The following is an 18686-nucleotide window of genomic DNA, read 5'->3' on the forward strand; positions in this document are numbered from 1 at the left end:
CTGTTGAGCACAGGAGTTTGAGGTTCCTGTGAGGTAGGCTGACAACAGGGCATTCTAGCCTGGGCAACAGAGTAAGACTATTTCTCAAAAAAGAAAAGGAAAAGAAAAAAAAAACATATCAAGAGAGAAGTCCCTTATCCTTTTGAAGCAACAGCAAATATTTTTCTTCAGACAAAAGAGAGATTGTGTAATTGTTTTAGTCCCTCTGACTACCTCTCATCAGTCAAACTTTCTCTTGCTTGAATTTTTAGTGTGTTTAGGTCCCTGGGAATTGATAGACATGTTCTTTGGCAATCCTGAGCTTTAGTTGTTCTGATACTGGTATTTGTAGGTGCTCTTTCCTCTTCCGATTCCTATAGGAATTTAAGATAGTATCACAGTTTTCTGAGTCATACAGTGTTTGTGACCTGAATTTTCTTCTTCCTCTTGAGTTCCAGGAGCTCAGAAATTCAGATTTTTTTTTTTTTTTTTTTTTAGGGATTGTATTGCTTCTGTTTCCACCGCACATTGTAAGATTATAAATCGTTTAAATGTATCTCTTTGAAAGTACTTTTATGTAGCCTTGTTGGGACAAAGGACCCTCAAAATGTTTCTTCTGAACTTCTCTATTTTAGATAAAAGAATTGCAGACTCAGTAGAGAGTTAAGATGAACCAATAGGAACTGTATTTCAGTCACATTCCTAGTTAGTGATTATTCACTTATGTGGCAGTTTGACCAAAGGGCAATCCTGGGCTCACTTTTAGACTTTTAGTCCTAGTCCATAAATTGTCAAAGTCTCCAAGGAGATTATTCTTGTTTAGTTACTGTATACTTAGTCTATTCAGGAAGTTGCCCTGTAGCACAATTTGTTTTCTTTTTTATGAACTTATATGATTTTCTTTTTCTTCCTTTTTAGTAGGAGATAGGCGTCTCACTCTTGTTCAGGCTGGTCTCGAACTGACCTCAAGTGATTCTCCTGCCTCAGCCTCCCAGAGTGCTAGGATTATAGGCGTGAGCCACCTTACCTGGCCCCTGTAGCACTATTTTTAATGTGTTCATATTTATGTCATGCACGAATGAATGATGAGAGCTATATCTTGAGGATTGAGGATACAGGTTAGAATTTATTCCTTCATCACTCCTTGGGAACTTTGTTTTGTATTGAACTAGTAACTTGGAAGTAGTCTTACTGTTGAATCTTTCTGATTTTCACATCTCAATACTCCAGGGAGGAAACTCCTTCAGCATAGGCTATAAATGTTTTTACTTCTGTCTGTATTTGGATGCATTTGGTGGTATATTCTTTTGATTGCAGCCTTTTGTGAAATGTAAATAGCCAATTATTGTTTGACTTTTTACAATAAATAGTTATTACTTTTTAAATTAGAAAGCAGAAAGAAAAATAGAAAACTACCTTTTAAAAATATTGAATCACCTATAATGCCACTACCCAAAGACAGTCAGGGCTAGTATTTTTATATTTTTGTGTCATTTTTCTCTTAGATATTTATTTTATTTTTAATTTTGTTTTATAAATTATATAAGTTGTATTTACTTACTTATTTCTTTTTTTTTTTTTTTGAGACAGAGTCTCGCTTTGTTGTCCAGGCTAGAGTGAGTGCCGTGCCGTCAGCCTAGCTCACAGCAACCTCAAACTCCTGGGCTTGAGTGATCCTTCTGCCTCAGCCTCCCGAGTAGCTGGGACTACAGGCATGCGCCACTATGCCCGGCTAATTTTTTATATATATATCAGTTGGCCAATTAATTTCTTTCTATTTATAGTAGAGACGGGGTCTCGCTCTTGCTCAGGCTGGTTTTGAACTCCTGACCTTGAGCAATCCACCCGCCTCGGCCTCCCAAGAGCTAGGATTACAGGCGTGAGCCACAGCGCCCGGCCGACTTACTTATTTCTTTTTCCAGAGTCATGTTCTTCAGATCTCCAAGATATTTTAAAAAAGAAATTTGGGATCATACTGCATATATAATTTTGTATTCTGCTTTTTTTCACTTAACATGTATTTTTTCACATCATTTAATATTTTAAAAATAATTTTTGAATAGGAAATATATTTACCCATTTCAGAAATAAAAACAAATTAAGGAAACACTGAAAAGTCGTGTTCCCATTTTTGTCTTTATTCATCAAGTACCTCCAGTCCTCAATGGATAACCATTAATTTTTTCTCTTTTTCAAAGGCAGCATTATTATATATATTGTTTGTACCTTGCTTTTTTACCCTCTCAGTAACATATCTTGGACATCTTATCAGTATCCAGAGAATCTTCTTTTCCATAGATTAGTTATCTAGTCCCCTCTAGATAGATACTTGGTTGTTCCCTGTTTTTGCTATTACAAATAAGAAAGAACTAGTAATTAAAGGGAAAAAATTGCATATTTACTCTGCCTCAGTTATTAAGGGAAATTTTTTTTTTTTTTTTTTTTGAGACAGAGTCTCACTTTATTGTCCAGGCTAGAGTGAGTGCCGTGGCATCAGCCTAGCTCACAGCAACCTCAAACTCCTGGGCTTGAGTGATCCTTCTGCCTCAGCCTCCCGAGTAGCTGGGACTACAGGCATGCGCCACCATGCCCGGCTAATTTTTTATATATATATCAGTTGGCCAATTAATTTCTTTCTATTTATAGTAGAGACGGGGTCTCGCTCTTGCTCAGGCTGGTTTTGAACTCCTGACCTTGAGCAATCCGCCCGCCTCGGCCTCCCAAGAGCTAGGATTACAGGCGTGAGCCACAGCGCCCGGCCAGGGAAATTTATTCTTTACAAAAGAAAGCCAGCTAATGTAGAAATGATAGAATTAGAAAAATCAACATTTTCAGTGCTTCCCCAGTTTAAATAGTATAAGAATTATCAGTGAAGGCTGAACCATTGAATAAAAAGTTGAGGAAAAACAGGATATTCACATGATGCCCACTATTAGCCATAGATTGCTAATTGTAAAAGGGGAGATGCACCTTTTATGAAGAGAGGTCTGGCAGGGTCCGGTGGCTTGCTCCTTGTATCCTAGCTACTAGGGAGGCTGAGGTGGGAAGATTGCTTGAGCCCAGGAGTTCAAGGCTACAGTGAGCTATGATCATGCCACTGTACTCCAGCCTTGGTGACAGAGTGAGACCCCTTCTCTTTCTCTCTTTTTTTTGTGAGACAGAGTCTCATTCTGTTGCCTGGGCAAGAGTGCCATGGTGTCAGCATAGCTTACAGCAACCTCAAACTCCTAGGCTCAAGCAATCCTGCTGCCTCAGCCTCCCGAGTAGGTGGGACTACAGGCATGTGCCACCATGCCCGGCTAATTTTTTCTATATATATTTTTAGTTGGCCAATTAATTTCTTTCTATTTATAGTAGAGACGGGGTCTCGCTCTTGCTCAGGCTGGTTTTGAACTCCTGACCTTGAGCAATCCGCCCGCCTCGGCCTCCCAAGAGCTAGGATTACAGGCGTGAGCCACAGCGCCCGGCCAGGGAAATTTATTCTTTACAAAAGAAAGCCAGCTAATGTAGAAATGATAGAATTAGAAAAATCAACATTTTCAGTGCTTCCCCAGTTTAAATAGTATAAGAATTATCAGTGAAGGCTGAACCATTGAATAAAAAGTTGAGGAAAAACAGGATATTCACATGATGCCCACTATTAGCCATAGATTGCTAATTGTAAAAGGGGAGATGCACCTTTTATGAAGAGAGGTCTGGCAGGGTCCGGTGGCTTGCTCCTTGTATCCTAGCTACTAGGGAGGCTGAGGTGGGAAGATTGCTTGAGCCCAGGAGTTCAAGGCTACAGTGAGCTATGATCATGCCACTGTACTCCAGCCTTGGTGACAGAGTGAGACCCCTTCTCTTTCTCTCTTTTTTTTGTGAGACAGAGTCTCATTCTGTTGCCTGGGCAAGAGTGCCATGGTGTCAGCATAGCTTACAGCAACCTCAAACTCCTAGGCTCAAGCAATCCTGCTGCCTCAGCCTCCCGAGTAGGTGGGACTACAGGCATGTGCCACCATGCCCGGCTAATTTTTTCTATATATATTTTTAGTTGGCCAATTAATTTCTTTCTATTTATAGTAGAGACGGGGTCTCGCTCTTGCTCAGGCTGGTTTTGAACTCCTGACCTTGAGCAATCCGCCCACCTCGGCCTCCCAGAGTGCTAGGATTACAAGCGTAAGCCACCTCGCCGGCCCCCAAATACCCTTTTAAAATCAGTTACCTGTCCATTAGTTTGGAGGCTGCCCAAGGAGTAAGGAGGGATGCAGTCACTAGGAAAGCATAGAAGGGGAGGGCAAATTTTTAGGTCTTTTTGTTAGTAGCAAAAGTTCTTCATGCCTGATAAAAGAATAACAACAGAATAACTGCTCTAGAGAACAATCTGTTCTTTAGGCATAAGGTTGAACTATGGAGGATATGAGATTATAAAAAAATTTTTGAAAAAAATTCGGGAGAAGGGTCTTTTCTGCAAATGCATCATTAAATAGTAAAAGAATACTTTCCTCTTTGAGCTAGAATTGGATTTGCAATGGGAAGCTCCTCTGGTTGCAGAATAGACAGTCTTTGACATTCTTCTCCATTCCTTAGATTTCCATGAGGACAACTTACCAGGACCTGAATGGCCTTGTTTTAGCTGCTTCAGTTTGTGGAGCTATTACTTGCTCCTTCATTTCCTGGACCTGGTGTGACAGTGGCTACTGAGCACCATGAAGGTTGTCCCAGAGAAGAATGCTGTCCGGATACTCTGGGGGCGAGAACGGGGCACTCGAGCCTTGGGAGCTCAGCGGCTTCTGCAGGAACTGGTGGAAGATAAAACCCGGTGGATGAAATGGGAGGGCAAGGTAAGAAGAATGAGTATTTTTTACTTAGGATTTGTAGGAGTGATGGTAGAATGGGACCTTAGAATGGGTTGATGGCAGAGAATTGGGATATATTTGTCTTGTGTGGGAGAATTGACATATCTGACCTAGGGAGCTGTTTATAAATTTGGAAGAATTTATGGGTTAGAAATATCTTTTTCTTTTAGAGCTAGACATTTTTCCTGAAGGTAATTTTGATTTATCTCTCTCAATTTGTAGCTTGATCATTGTCTCCAGCTTTTAAGCTTACACTGAATACTAATCTGGAATGCTTCATGTGCTTTTGAGATAGGGTGAGCCATAGTTCATAAATAATGTATTTTAACTTTTTTTTTGGTCTCCTAGAGAGTAGAACTACCGGATAGTCCACGCTCTACCTTCTTGCTGGCTTTCAGCCCAGACAGGTACCTAGTACTTATCTATAACTTAACCTTAAGATTTGTGATAGCATTGCTTTCTGTGTATTTCACTTAGCTTGATCTTCCAAGTCAGTCTCTAAAGGTTTTCTGAAGTACTGTATGAACAGAGCTTTGGCAGTGTGTCAGAAAGGGAAAAAAGTAGATGAGCAGCAATAACCAGAAAAATAATAGGAATAAGCAAAGGAAACTGTGCACATTGAGGAAAGTTTCTCAATAATAATCCTTTGCCTGTGATATATAGGCCACCAATGGCATGATGGTTTTCTAAGCTGGAAAAAGTATTTTCTGAAGGTGACGTGTGTCATTTGGGAACAGTGTGGAGAAGCCAAAAGCTTTTGAAGATCAGAATATTTTCTTTTGTTTGTAGATATGCTGCCTTATGCACAAGGCTTAGTTTCTTTCATGCTGGGATGGGCACTAGTAGTGATTTTGTGTTGTCCAAAGCTGATAAAATTCGTTACCCTCCCATGTGCTTTTGAATTCACTTCTACTCTTGGATTTCCTAGGACTCTCTTGGCCTCTACCCATGTGAATCATAATATCTATATTACGGAGGTGAAGACTGGCAAGTGTGTTCACTCTCTGATTGGACACCGCCGCACGCCATGGTGTGTCACTTTCCATCCTACCATCTCAGGCCTTATTGCTTCCGGCTGCCTAGATGGTGAGGTTAGGATTTGGGATTTACATGTAAGTATTTCCTTAGGCTACCCTTTTCTTTGGTATTCTAAATGCGGAGACTGGCTTACCTCTGGGTTAACTCTGGAAGAAAGCCTAGCTAGGTTCTTAGGACTACCTCTGACTGTGCCACTTAATTGACAGGAAGTTTGGTTCATAGTCTTCCATTCTAAGATGAACACTCTATTTATTCTTCCATCTGCCCATTGTAACATAGTACAAGAGGCTCTGGGATGTGTTCAGGATGGAGTTCTATTGTCATAAAGCAAAGATTGTCCTGTACTCTGATCATGATTGTCAAAGCAAGATGCTTTGTTTCCTGGTGACTGGCTAGTGGGTTGTTCTGCACCATGTTGTGCACCAAGCATTAGTATTCGTAGGTTTTAGAAATAGGAACTGTGCATATGCTCATTGTTTGGGGATTGTAAGTGACTTGAAGAATTGAGCTGACAGTAATGTTTGTCTGGTAAATTAGTGGCACTGTCATATCACTGATTTTCTACATCATTTTACAGAGAACATATTTAAAGTAGGCCCTATAAATAGTCATTTTACCTTCAATGGACCTTTCATGAAATTGACTTCCCAGTCTGCTGGCAACTTGTAACCTGAGAATATTTGGGACTGGTTCATTCATAGGGTGGCAGTGAAAGCTGGTTCACAGATAGCAACAATGCTATTGCCTCCCTGGCTTTCCACCCTACGGCTCAGCTCTTGCTGATTGCCACTGCTAATGAGATCCACTTCTGGGATTGGAGCCGACGGGAGCCCTTTGCTGCAGTGAAGACAGCTAGTGAGATGGAACGGGTCCGGTGAGTACTGTACCTCACCAGCATTGTCTGGCACAGGACTGACATGATAGAGAACATTTACATCTGCTGTCACCTCCGAAGACAGGTTGTTTCCCTGCTCATGGCAGATTGTTAACCTCCATGGCTTCTCCTACTTTTAAAGCAGCTAGGAAGCAGTTCATTTTGTTCATTTCAGTTGTCCCTTATTGGCCTGATCATCTGGTCTCTGTAGACCTGGGTCATTAGAATCTTTTTTAGGTTCAAAGCTAACTGCATTTGGGATAGCCCTTCTTTGGGGAAGCCTGAAAAGTTTGGGTGGTCTTTTAGATAGCTTGGTGGGTAATTGCTCATCCTTGATTGTCTGTGTTAATCACACTGGAACATGGAGATGTAAGTACATATCAAATCAACTCATTAATATTTAGCCCTCAAGATCAAAACACATATTGCCTGAATTAAAGTTGATGCATTGTCCTTCTTTGTTCCTCTTAGTATTACAATTGAATATAGGCTAATTTTCTACTTTCTGCTATGTCACTTGATGCTGACACTATTCATTGTCATCAGAATCATGCTTCTTGCCAGCGTAGCTGCTGTGTGACAGGAAAACTGAACCTGTGGCAGAATATGGGAGCATTTTATGTTTTACTGTTAGAATGGGCTCTTAGATTTTAGCAAATGTGTGTTTAATGTAGCTGCTTCATGGGATGGAAACCTAGGTGGTTTTCAAGTTTAATTACTTTTTTTTTTTTTTTTTTTTTGGAGACAGAGTCTCGCTTTGTTGTCCAGGCTAGAGTGAGTGCCATGGCGTCAGCCTAGCTCACAGCAACCTCAAACTCCTGGGCTCCAGTGATCCTTCTGCCTCAGCCTCCCGGGTAGCTGGGACTACAGGCATGCGCCACCATGCCCGGCTAATTTTTTTTATATATATATCAGTTGGCCAATTAATTTCTTTCTATTTATAGTAGAGACGGGGTCTCGCTCTTGCTCAGGCTGGTTTTGAACTCCTGACCTTGAGCAATCCGCCCGCCTCGGCCTCCCAAGAGCTAGGATTACAGGCGTGAGCCACAGTGCCCGGCCAAGTTTAATTACTTTTGTAATACATATTTCTTTCCTCTGGCAAGAAGTATTGAGCCTTATTATTTTAATCTCTTTGAAAGTTTCAAAAGTCTAGCATGAAGTGGATATTTGGGTAATCCTACAATTAACAGTACTGATTGCTGTAAATTAGAACACAAGTTTCTTCCCCTCAGTTAATGTAATCCCTTTATGTGTGTCTGTTGTCTGTTTCTTCTTCTATAATTTCAGTCTGGTGAGATTTGATCCACTTGGACACTACTTACTCACAGCAATTGTTAACCCATCTAATCAGCAGGTAAGTTAGTCCAGCAGTTCCAGTTCCAGCTAAACTGTGAGTTATTTTCTAAACTAGTGCTCTAATTCTGATTATATTGGATTTTAATTTTCAATACCCAGATCTTTCTTTCCAGTCAAGATTTAAAACTAGCTTAGGACTGTGTATTTAAAATTACAACTATAATCTTGACAGGAGAGTCAGTTTTGAAACCATCAAGTGATTACCTCATTAGAAGTAACCCTTGTCATCAGTAGGCAGTGTTAGATATCTTGTCACTCATATGCCTCTGGCTGGTTGACATTTTGCTTCCTGTCAAGGCTTCTCTGTCATGAAGATGTCTTTTGTAAGAGAATTTGGTTTGCCATCTGTACTCATTCAGATATGTTGTTGATTGGAAGTAAATAATTTAATACAATATGATGACTCTGAATCTGAAGCCAGTTAGTTCTCAGTGCCTCAGGAGTACAGAGTTGTTGCCTGTCTATGAATGTTGTTTTCCTTGGATGATTATCACTAGTTTTTCATGATTCACATGGAAGTTCTACCTAATTGCTTTGTTCTACCCCCTGCCTCATGCTGGTCCGCGTTGCAGGGTGATGATGAACCAGAGATCCCCATAGATGGAACAGAATTATCCCACTACCGTCAGCGTGCCCTCCTGCAATCACAGCCAGTTCGCCGGACGCCTCTCCTCCACAATTTCCTGCACATGCTGTCCTCCCGCTCCTCTGGCATCCAGGTGGGAGAGCAAAGCACAGTGCAAGATTCTGCTACCCCCTCACCCCCACCGCCTCCCCCTCAGCCCTCCACGGAGCGCCCCAGGACTTCCGCTTACATCAGGCTCCGACAGCGGGTCAGTTACCCCACAGCTGAGTGCTGCCAGCACCTTGGGATCCTGTGCCTTTGCAGCCGCTGCTCTGGCACTCGAGTTCCTTCCCTCTTGCCACACCAGGACAGTGTCCCCCCTGCTTCTGCCAGAGCTACTACCCCTTCCTTTTCTTTTGTACAGACCGAGCCCTTCCATCCCCCGGAGCAGGCCTCATCAACGCAGCAGGACCAGGGCCTTCTGAACCGGCCGTCTGCCTTCAGTACAGTCCAGAGCAGCACAGCCGGCAACACGCTCCGCAACCTCAGTCTGGGTCCCACCCGTCGTTCTTTGGGAGGCCCTCTATCTAGCCACCCTTCTAGGTATCACCGAGAAATAGCTCCTGGGCTGACAGGATCCGAGTGGACCCGGACAGTGCTCAGTCTGAACTCTCGCTCTGAGGCGGAATCCATGCCCCCACCCAGGACCAGTGCCTCTTCGGTGAGTTTGCTGTCGGTGCTGAGACAGCAGGAAGGTGGCTCTCAGGCATCTGTGTACACTTCAGCCACAGAAGGGAGGGGTTTTCCAGCGTCAGGGTTGGCAACTGAGTCAGATGGAGGGAATGGCTCCAGCCAAAACAACTCAGGCAGCATTCGCCATGAGCTTCAATGTGACCTGAGACGCTTCTTTTTGGAGTATGACCGGCTTCAGGAGCTGGATCAGAGCCTGAGTGGGGAAACTCCCCAGAGCCAACAGGCCCAGGAAATGCTCAACAATAACATTGAATCTGAAAGGCCAGGCCCTTCCCACCAGCCCACCCCACACAGCAGTGAGAACAACTCCAATCTGTCCCGTGGTCACCTGAATCGCTGCCGTGCTTGTCACAATCTCCTGACCTTCAACAACGATACCTTGCGCTGGGAGAGAACCACACCTAACTACTCTTCTGGTGAGACTAGTTCCTCCTGGCAGGTCTCCAGTACCTTTGAGGGTATGCCATCGAGCGGCAGCCAGTTGCCACCTCTCGAGCGGACTGAGGGCCAAACGCCCAGCTCCAGCAGGCTGGAGTTGAGCAGCTCTGCTAGCCCGCAGGAGGAGAGGACTGTTGGGGTGGCCTTTAACCAAGACACAGGCCACTGGGAAAGAATTTACACCCAGTCCAGCAGATCTGGAACTGTATCACAGGAGGCCTTACATCAGGATATGCCTGAGGAAAGCTCTGAGGAAGATTCACTAAGGAGGTAAGCAGTTGCTTTCCTATCTTCTCCTGCGTCCCTTGCTTTTCTCCTTATATCTCTTCCTTTAGTCCTATAGATATTGTGGCTGTATCTGGAGTATGTGGGACCCACGCATATGGTTCTGATCTACCCATTGCATTTTCTTGGAAAATCTTGGTGGCAGAGATAGGCTAGGGCTAGCAGTATGAGTCAGTTGGTTGTGCTAGCTCTATTTCTGGCTAAGCCCAATGCTCTGGCTGTAGCCTTCAAAGGAGACTGTAGATTAGGTTAGAGAGGCATGAGGAAATAGAACCATTGACTTTCTCTGCCCTGCACTGTGAGACAAGAAAATATCCCAGAGTGCCTAGGAATAAGTAAAAGAGAACCCTGCTTGGTACAGATTATTATGTTGACTTTGTTGATTGTGTTGCTGGTTTGGGCAGCTGCATTCACCTTTTAATCTTTATCTTTTGGAACACTGCAGCTTGACCCCCCCACCCCCCCAAAAAAAGTATGTATGTATGTTAAGGAAAGTTCCAATTATTTTATTTTAGAGATATATGTTGTTTTTGGATAGCACATTAGTTGCTCAATAAGGATTCTTTGAATGGCCTTCCAGTTGGACATTCACCTTGGGGTGGGGAAGAAGAATAATTTATGGAAAGAAGGCCTCTCCATACTCAGATTGGCATCCCAGCCAACTCTTTCATGGAAGAAACAGAGTGGGTGTAGTTGATCGCCCACCACATGTTCCATGTATGGCTATGTGTGCATGTATCTTGATTTATTAGGGACTTCTTTCTGTAATTTTGTAAAGATCAAATCTAGCGTAATCACCAACTCCCGGAATATGCCTGTTGGATCCAAACAGCATATTGCTCTGCATTACATCCTCTTTGAAGCAACTGAAATTTCTGACATAAGCTTCTAAAAGGGTGGGAATATGGATTGTGCACATAATGTACTACTTATTTTGGGAGGATGCTTTAGACAGTCACTCAGTCAATAAGTGTTAATTGAATGGTTACAGTTTTTTCAGCATTGTGCTAGGCACTATGAAGAATACAAAAGAAGTATCTGCGCACTGGAGCATACAGTATTAGTGTCGAGGCAAGACCTACCTCAAAGTCTCACCTCAAAGACTTACCTCAAAGTGAAGTTTATCAGAAGTATAGATTGAAGTTTATTAAAAGTATAGGTGATCAAATGCTTCCTTGTATGGTATAGGGATTTAATGTAGTCTAATTTCAAAGAAAGGGAAATGTCGTCAAGGAAGCCTTTACAAAATCAAGTCTTGAAAGATGAGTAGGATTTAGAGAAGGAAGGGCCTTTTTATTGTAGAGGAATAGAACGTAGTAAGGGAGGAAAAGGGTATGGTATATGTAGGGTAGTAGGCAGTTAATAGGAGCTAGGGATGGGAAACAGAGGGAGTCTTGGCTGGATGTGAAAGGTATATAAAGTAGAGAGGTTGTTGCTATGTCCATATGTTTGAGACCAGTTCTGGATTAACAGCTCCTAAATTCCTGGTTTTGGAATATCTTGTCTCACTTAATGGCCCACATCAGGAACCTGGGACTCTGTTCTTCCTCTTTGTCAAGAGAGGTGAAAAGGCAATCAGTACAGTGCCTGACATGTAATAGGTGCTTAAAAAGTTTATTAAAAGTAGCCATGAACGGACTGACTTCAGTTACTGCTCTAGGAATCCTAGCAGTTCCTGTTTCTATAGTGCCAGCAGGCTTCTGGTCAGCTTTTGTCCATCTTGCTCTAGCAGTACCCCTTCATCTGCTGTTCTTCTGAGAAAATGCCTGAGTGGTTTAAAAATAAACTCTACTGTCTCATCATAGAGATACCAGTAACTGAGGGCCTACTATGTATTAGGTACGATGTTCTTGCTTTGACATAATCATTTCTAATTTCTACAACTCTGTGCAAAGCAAGCATTAGTATTAAATTTCCCATCTTGATGAAAGTGAGGCTTAGAAAAGTCAGAGTTTCTTATTAAATAAAGGTCACATTAGTAGGTCTCTGAGAATTTGAACTCTCATCTTCATGACTAAAGATTTGTCCAAGCTGCCCTTAATGGTAAACTCCTTAATATAACTTCATTTTTAAATGAACCATTCTTATTTATTTTTCCTTTCTTTTATCTTTTTATTATAGAAATATTTAAACATATATAAAAATGAAGAGAAAAATATAATAAATGAACTCCAATAAACCTACTACCTAACTTTAAAAATTATCAATGCTTGACCAACTGTCTTTCATCTGTATCCCTCATCCATTTCCCCCAACCTAGACATCCAATAATTTTGTGTTTAAATACTTTCACTGTGTTTCTCTAGAGCAATGCTGTTCAATAAAACTTTCTACACTGATGGAGTGTTCTGTATCTATGCTATCCCGTATGGTAGACATTAGCCACATGTGGCTTTTGAGCACTTGAAATGTTGCCAGTATGATCTGAGAAACTAAATTTAATTTTTATAATTTTAATTTCAATGTAAATAGCTACATGTGATTAGTGGCTACCATATTGTACACCTAAAATATTAATAATGATTTCTTAATAATATAGGCCATTTAAAATCTGGGAACTATTAAGGGTCTAACAAAAATTTTGTTTAAATCTTTTTTTTCCTCCCAGTGACAAAAAGTAGTATGTGTTGTGGTTTAAAGTTCAAGCATTTAAGGCTGGGCATGGCGGCTCATGTTTTTAATCCTAGCTGAGGCGGGAGGATCACTTGAGGTCAGGCATTCATGACCAGCCTGAGCAAGAGGAAGACCCTGTCTTTACTAAAAATAGAAAAAACTAACTGGGCATGGTGGCACATGTCTGTAGTCCCAGCTACTCTATTCGGGAGGCTGAGGCAAGATTGCTTGAGTCCAGAAGTTTGAGGTTACTGTGAGCTAGGCTGACACCATGGCACTCTAGCCTGGGCAACAGAGCGTGACTCTGTTTCAATCAATCAATCAATCAATCAATCAATAAATCAATCAATCAATAAATAACAATTCAAGCATTTAAAAATGGTATGTTGTAGAAAATAAAGTCCCTTGTTAGCTTGCTATAAAATTTGTATTTATGCTTTCTTTTGAAATGTACAAATAATGCAGGATTATCATTGTAAAATAGCATATTAATTCAATAGTTACATTATTTATACAGTTAACTTTAAAAGAAAAAAATATTTAAATAATTTTTTTAGATACAGGTTCTTACTCTGTTTCCCAGACTGGAATACCGTGACCCAATCACAGCTCACTGCAACCTTGAATTCCTTGGCTCAAGAGATCCTCCTGCCTCAGCTTCCCAAGTAGCTGGGACTAAGGGCACATCACCATACCTATTTTTTTTTTTTTTTCGGCATGTTATGGGGGTACAGATTTTAAGGTTTCAATAAATGCCCATTCCCCCCACCATACCTATTTAATTGTTTAGAAATATTTCGTAGAGACAGGATCTCACTATGTTGTTTAGGTTGGTCTTGAATGTCTGCCCTCAAGTGATCCTCCTGCCTGTGCCTCTCAAAGTGCTGGTATTACAGGGATGAGCCACTGTGCCCAGTCACTTTTAAATGAGCTAGGATATGGTTATACCAGGAAGGCTGATAGCTGACTCAAAAAATGAGGTATATTGTAAAACATTCTAAGTGCACACACATTAAATAAGGACCAACACCTCATAAATTAAATGGTTGCATTCTAGTACCAGTCACTAATACAAAGAGTTGCTAGTCAAAATCTAATATACCGGCCCGGCGCTGTGGCTCACGCCTGTAATCCTAGCTCTTGGGAGGCCGAGGCGGGCGGATTGCTCAAGGTCAGGAGTTCAAAACCAGCCTGAGCAAGAGTGAGACCCCGTCTCTACTATAAATAGAAAGAAATTAATTGGCCAACTAATATATATATATATAAAAAAAAAAAATTAGCCGGGCATGGTGGCTCATGCCTGTAGTCCCAGCTACTCAGGAGGCTGAGGCAGAAGGATCACTGCAGCCCAGGAGTTTGAGGTTGCTGTGAGCTAGGCTGACGCCACGGCACTCACTCTAGCCTGGGCAACAAAGCGAGACTCTGTCTCAAAAAAAAAATCTAATATACCTTTTAAAGGGTCTGTTAGCCTCTCAGGTGTCCTCAAAGTATGGCCTGCGGGCCACATGTGGCCTGTTGAGGACATCTATCCGGTCTATCCTATCCTGCTTGCCGGGTGTTTTTGCCGCCGCTGCCTGTCCTGCTTAGTAGCCGACTTGTCCCAGGCCCACAGGGCACATGTGTGGAATGTGCACCGCACTCTCCAACGGCCCTCTTAATGTCTGAGGGACAGTGAACTGGCCCCCTGTTTAAAAAGTTTGAGGACCCCTGCCTAGCTGATGAGCCAGCCATTGCTTCGAGTTCTCCAGCAGGTGTCACTGTTGGGCTGCTGCTGCTGTTAGGTAAGGAAGGCAGGGAAGAAAAGGTCTTCCTACTGTTTGTGTATGAGGTTGGATCTGTTTTTGTAGGTGACTGTTGTTCTTAAGTGGAGCTCACAAAAGGTGATTATATTTGAAGGGAGAGGGTTTTGTTTGGCCTTGTAGCAGGAGATAGGCTAAGGAAAGGATGTTTTGATCCTTGATGCTACTGGCATAATTAATAGTGTCTGCAAATAGTGATAGTATTAATAAGCACCCAGTATATATTTCAGTATAGCTCTGTGTTGCTGAGTGTTAATAAGTAGTACATATTTTGTCTCCTTTTGTCTGTGGGTAGTGGAGGGCGAGCTGTCTGTGTAATCTGACATCACCTTACTACTTGAGTAGAAGGTCCTTGCTTCACTACAAGAAACTACTTTTCTTCTGCAGGATTCAGCAGAAGATCAGGGTATTGTGACTCCTTACAGTAGGAGTCCCTTGGCCTTTAAAGACTGGTATTAGGAAAAGGAAAATTGTTTAAATGGTATATTAAACCTGGAGGGAACCCAGAGCTTATTTAGTACAGTGTTCCTCTTTTTTTTTGAGTCAGAGTCTCACTCTGTCACTTCAGCTAGAGTATTATCGTGTCATCACAGCTCACTGCAACCTCAAACTCCTAGGCTCAAGTGATCCTCCTGCCTCAGCCTCTTGAGTAGATGGGACTACTAATGTGTGACCACAGAAAGGCTGGTCTTGAACTCTGGAGCTCAAGCAATCCTTCGACCTCAGACTCCCAGAGTACTAAGATTACAGGCATGAGCCACTGGGCTTGACCCCATCTTTTTTTTTTTTTTTTTTTTTTTGAGACAGAGTCTCACTTTGTTGTCCAGGCTAGAGTGAGTGCCGTGGCGTCAGCCTAGCTCACAGCAACCTCAAACTCCTGGGCTCGAGCGATCCTCCTGCCTCAGCCTCCCGAGTAGCTGGGACTACAGGCATGCGCCACCATGCCCAGCTAATTTTTTGTATATATATTTTAGTTGGTCAATTAATTTATTTCTGTTTTTGGTAGAGACGGGGTCTCGCTCAGGCTGGTTTCGAACTCCTGACCTTGAGCAATCCGCCCGCCTCAGCCTCCCAAAGTGCTAGGATTACAGGCGTGAGCCACCGCGCCCGGCCGGAAATGGCTTTTTAATGAGGGCTTGCAAGCATAGGTGGGATTCGAACCCCTGCGTCCTGAAGAGGGCACCCTTTCCTCCACTTCATTTGAAATTATAGCCGTCCCCCCCATCAAAACCTCTGTTGCTCCTGTAGATCATTGCCTGAGGGGGCTCTTCTGTCAGCTCTCATTGTATGAAATTGGAGGTCTGATAGATAATTTGTAATTACTGCTTTTGGGTAGAATTGTAACCAAAGCAATGTTTCTAGAAGAAACATTGTTATAGTTATTTGCCCATAGAACTGTATTGATTAGTCCTAAAAAAGTGATCCCCAGTTAGAGATGTTCACTGTTAAATCCCAAAAACTGAGAGATCAAAATTGGTCTAAATTTCCCCCTAGAAACACAAAATTGTTTCTACACTCTGTCTCCAGATAGGTAACAAAGCCTTGGGTCCGGAGTATTTAATAGGATTGAGTATATTCTGAGATCTGAAGTCTTTTGATGTTTATTTCCCCTTGTGATAGATGAAGACTGGGGAAGTACATGGATGGCCATAGCATAAAATTTGACCCAGAACATCAGAGGTCAGAGTTAGAAACCCTCAATGGATTCTAAGTTTCTTAGACTTTTGTGAGGGAATTATTTTGGATTTTGGAACAGTCTGAAGCCTCTTGAGGTTTCATGGGGTACTAAACTTAGTTGATTCCCTTAGCTCCAGTCACATGGGGATTCTTCTCCAGGAAGCCCTCAGCCCAAACATCATTCATTGATGGGGGGAAATAAATGGTTATGTTTGCAGAGCATAGGTCCTTAAGAAGGAGGTGACCTCAAAATTAGGAATGTACCAGTGTTCTCAGCCTGACTATTACAGAGAAGGGTCCAACTTTATTAGTTTTTCTGTGCTGTTACCTATCTAGGTCTAAAAGGGTTTATATTTCTAAAATCCCTCTCAGTTTCTTTGGGTGGGGAGTATACTCAAATTATTATTCAAAACATAGCACAGCTGTCATCTTTTCTTTGGGAAAGCTTCCCTAACTGCCCCAAGTAATCACTTTCTCTTCTTTGCGGCACCTGTATGAAATACTTCTAATATTGCACCCATGACAGAAAATTATTTGTATTACTTAATGAATAAATGGAATTGAAATTATATTCCCTGTGATTTAGTATGCTATGCAAGTCCTACTTGGCCTTTTTAGTAAAAAAAAGATAAAATGACTCATTATGGTACCACATCATTTAGTCTAACAGAGAGTTTGGTTCGATAATTGTTGAATAAATGAAGTGGCATTATCTAGAGTTGTACAGAAAGACACACCTTTTATTACTGGAACTTTGGAACTATAGTTTGTTCCTGTGATGTTTCACTGTTGTGCCATCTTCCTAACTTGTGAATTGGTTGTCCTGAAGCCTGTAATAAGTCTATTGCACTTGGCCACCTGTCCCTCATATTGACTCTGCATTGATGACTCAGGGCCTGCACCTTTCCTGAGGGCTCTGACATCGTATACAGCTTCCCCTTGAGACCATTTTTGTTGGTCTTTGGCTTGGCATCTTGGCAATATTATCTCTGCCAGTCAATGCTGTTAATATTTATTTTTCCTTAAAGATTCTTCTGCAGTCTCAATGAAGGTATACTTGGTCTTGATATAGATCAAATTAGATGTAGACAATCAAAATTAAGTGTGAAGATTCTGTTTTTCATTGGTGTTTTATTTTTCTTTTATTTTCTGTGGAAGGCTTTCACTAAATTTGCTTAGATGTAGGATATTAGGGTTTGAGAAAGTGTGTGCTGCCATCTTTTTTTGTTTTGGGGTCCAAGCATTATTAGAATGAATCTTTTTTAGTTTTGAGATGATTGAAGTTTCTTTTTTTCTCGTGGGATTCAGACTCCTTATATTAAGAGAAAAGGTTTTGGCTGTGTGCAGTATCTCATGCCTGTAATCCTAGCACTCTGGGAGGCTAAGGCAGGAGGATCACTTGAGGCCAAGAGTTCAAGACCAGCCTGAGCAATATAGTGAGACTCTATCTCTACAAAAAATAGAAAAGTTAACCAGGCATGGTGGTCCGGGCCTCTAATCTCAGCTCTCAGGGGGTTGAGGTGGGAGGATCCCTTGAGCCCAGAAATTTGAGGTTGCAAGTGAGCTGTGATGACGCCATTGCATTCTAGCCTGGGCAACAGAGCCGAGACCCTGTCTCAAAAAAAGAAAAAAGGGAGCAAGTTTTGCTGTACCTGTAATTACGCAGGATGTGAATAATTGCTCCTGAAAAAAGTGATAGAAAAAACTGGTTGTCTTTGGTGTTCAAGATATAATAAACCCTTCCTAAATTCTGAGTTCTTCTTACTCAGAAGTTTGGCATTTAACAACAAAGAATAAGGAAGAATCCTCAACCAAGAGAATTTATTTGTAGTAAGGGCAGATCATGACTTGTTCTTTCTAGGAAAAGAGAGGAACAGGTACTGGGAAATCCAAAAGGAGACAAAACCTATGGTGGAATTAAGCAACTTAGTTAAGAGAGGTAAGGTAAGAGAGAATGGGGATAGGTAAACAGGCCTTACAAGAGGAAGCTCAGGAGTATGCATAATGGCTACCCTAGGTGTGAGTTTGGCTTTCATTATAACCCTGAGAGTTGGGCTTGTAAAATAATTACTGTGTGATTTATCCATCCATCCATTCATCCATTCCATTAACACATCCATTCCATTACCAAACATGTACCTGGTACTATTTAATATTTAAGTACCAGTAACAAGTTGTTCGTTCTAATGGGAGAAAAATAATATACAAATAAATAAAATGCCTAGTATACCAGATGGTGACAGGTTCTATACAGAAAAAGAGAAATGTATAAAAAATGTTGGGGGTGCTCGGATGAAAGTTTGCAGATTGGGTCATTAGAGGAAGTTTGATAAGGTGATATTGGAGCAGAGACCTCAAGGAAATTTGGGAACAACCCTGTCAACATTGGGGGCGGGGCATTCCAGACAGAGAGAAGAGCAAATGTAAAACCCCTGAGATGCTTGGCATAGTCAGCCAACATAGCTGGAGTA

The 18686-nt window shown here is 41.8% G+C and overlaps 1 protein-coding gene across 7 annotated transcripts in view; it reads left to right on the forward strand.

Annotated features, from left to right (window-relative positions):
* AMBRA1 (autophagy and beclin 1 regulator 1) overlaps positions 1 to 18686 on the forward strand; it is a 190117-nt gene that overhangs the window by 35432 nt on the left and 135999 nt on the right. For 4 of the 7 annotated variants that reach the window (XM_076001973.1, XM_076001974.1, XM_076001971.1 and 1 more), the window contains exons 2-7: positions 4549 to 4802; positions 5166 to 5224; positions 5746 to 5929; positions 6557 to 6729; positions 8017 to 8083; positions 8658 to 10111. In XM_076001973.1, the coding sequence (XP_075858088.1) occupies positions 4668 to 4802; positions 5166 to 5224; positions 5746 to 5929; positions 6557 to 6729; positions 8017 to 8083; positions 8658 to 10111 (2072 nt within the window). In that variant the 5' untranslated portion in view covers positions 4549 to 4667. The remainder of the gene's footprint in view (positions 1 to 4548; positions 4803 to 5165; positions 5225 to 5745; positions 5930 to 6556; positions 6730 to 8016; positions 8084 to 8657; positions 10112 to 18686) is intronic. The other 3 variants (XM_076001977.1, XM_076001975.1, XM_076001976.1) reach the window with 1 other exon arrangement.

The sequence above is a fragment of the Microcebus murinus genome, chromosome 4 (genome assembly GCF_040939455.1).
Source record: "Microcebus murinus isolate Inina chromosome 4, M.murinus_Inina_mat1.0, whole genome shotgun sequence".
NCBI classification, from domain to species: Eukaryota; Metazoa; Chordata; class Mammalia; order Primates; family Cheirogaleidae; genus Microcebus; species Microcebus murinus.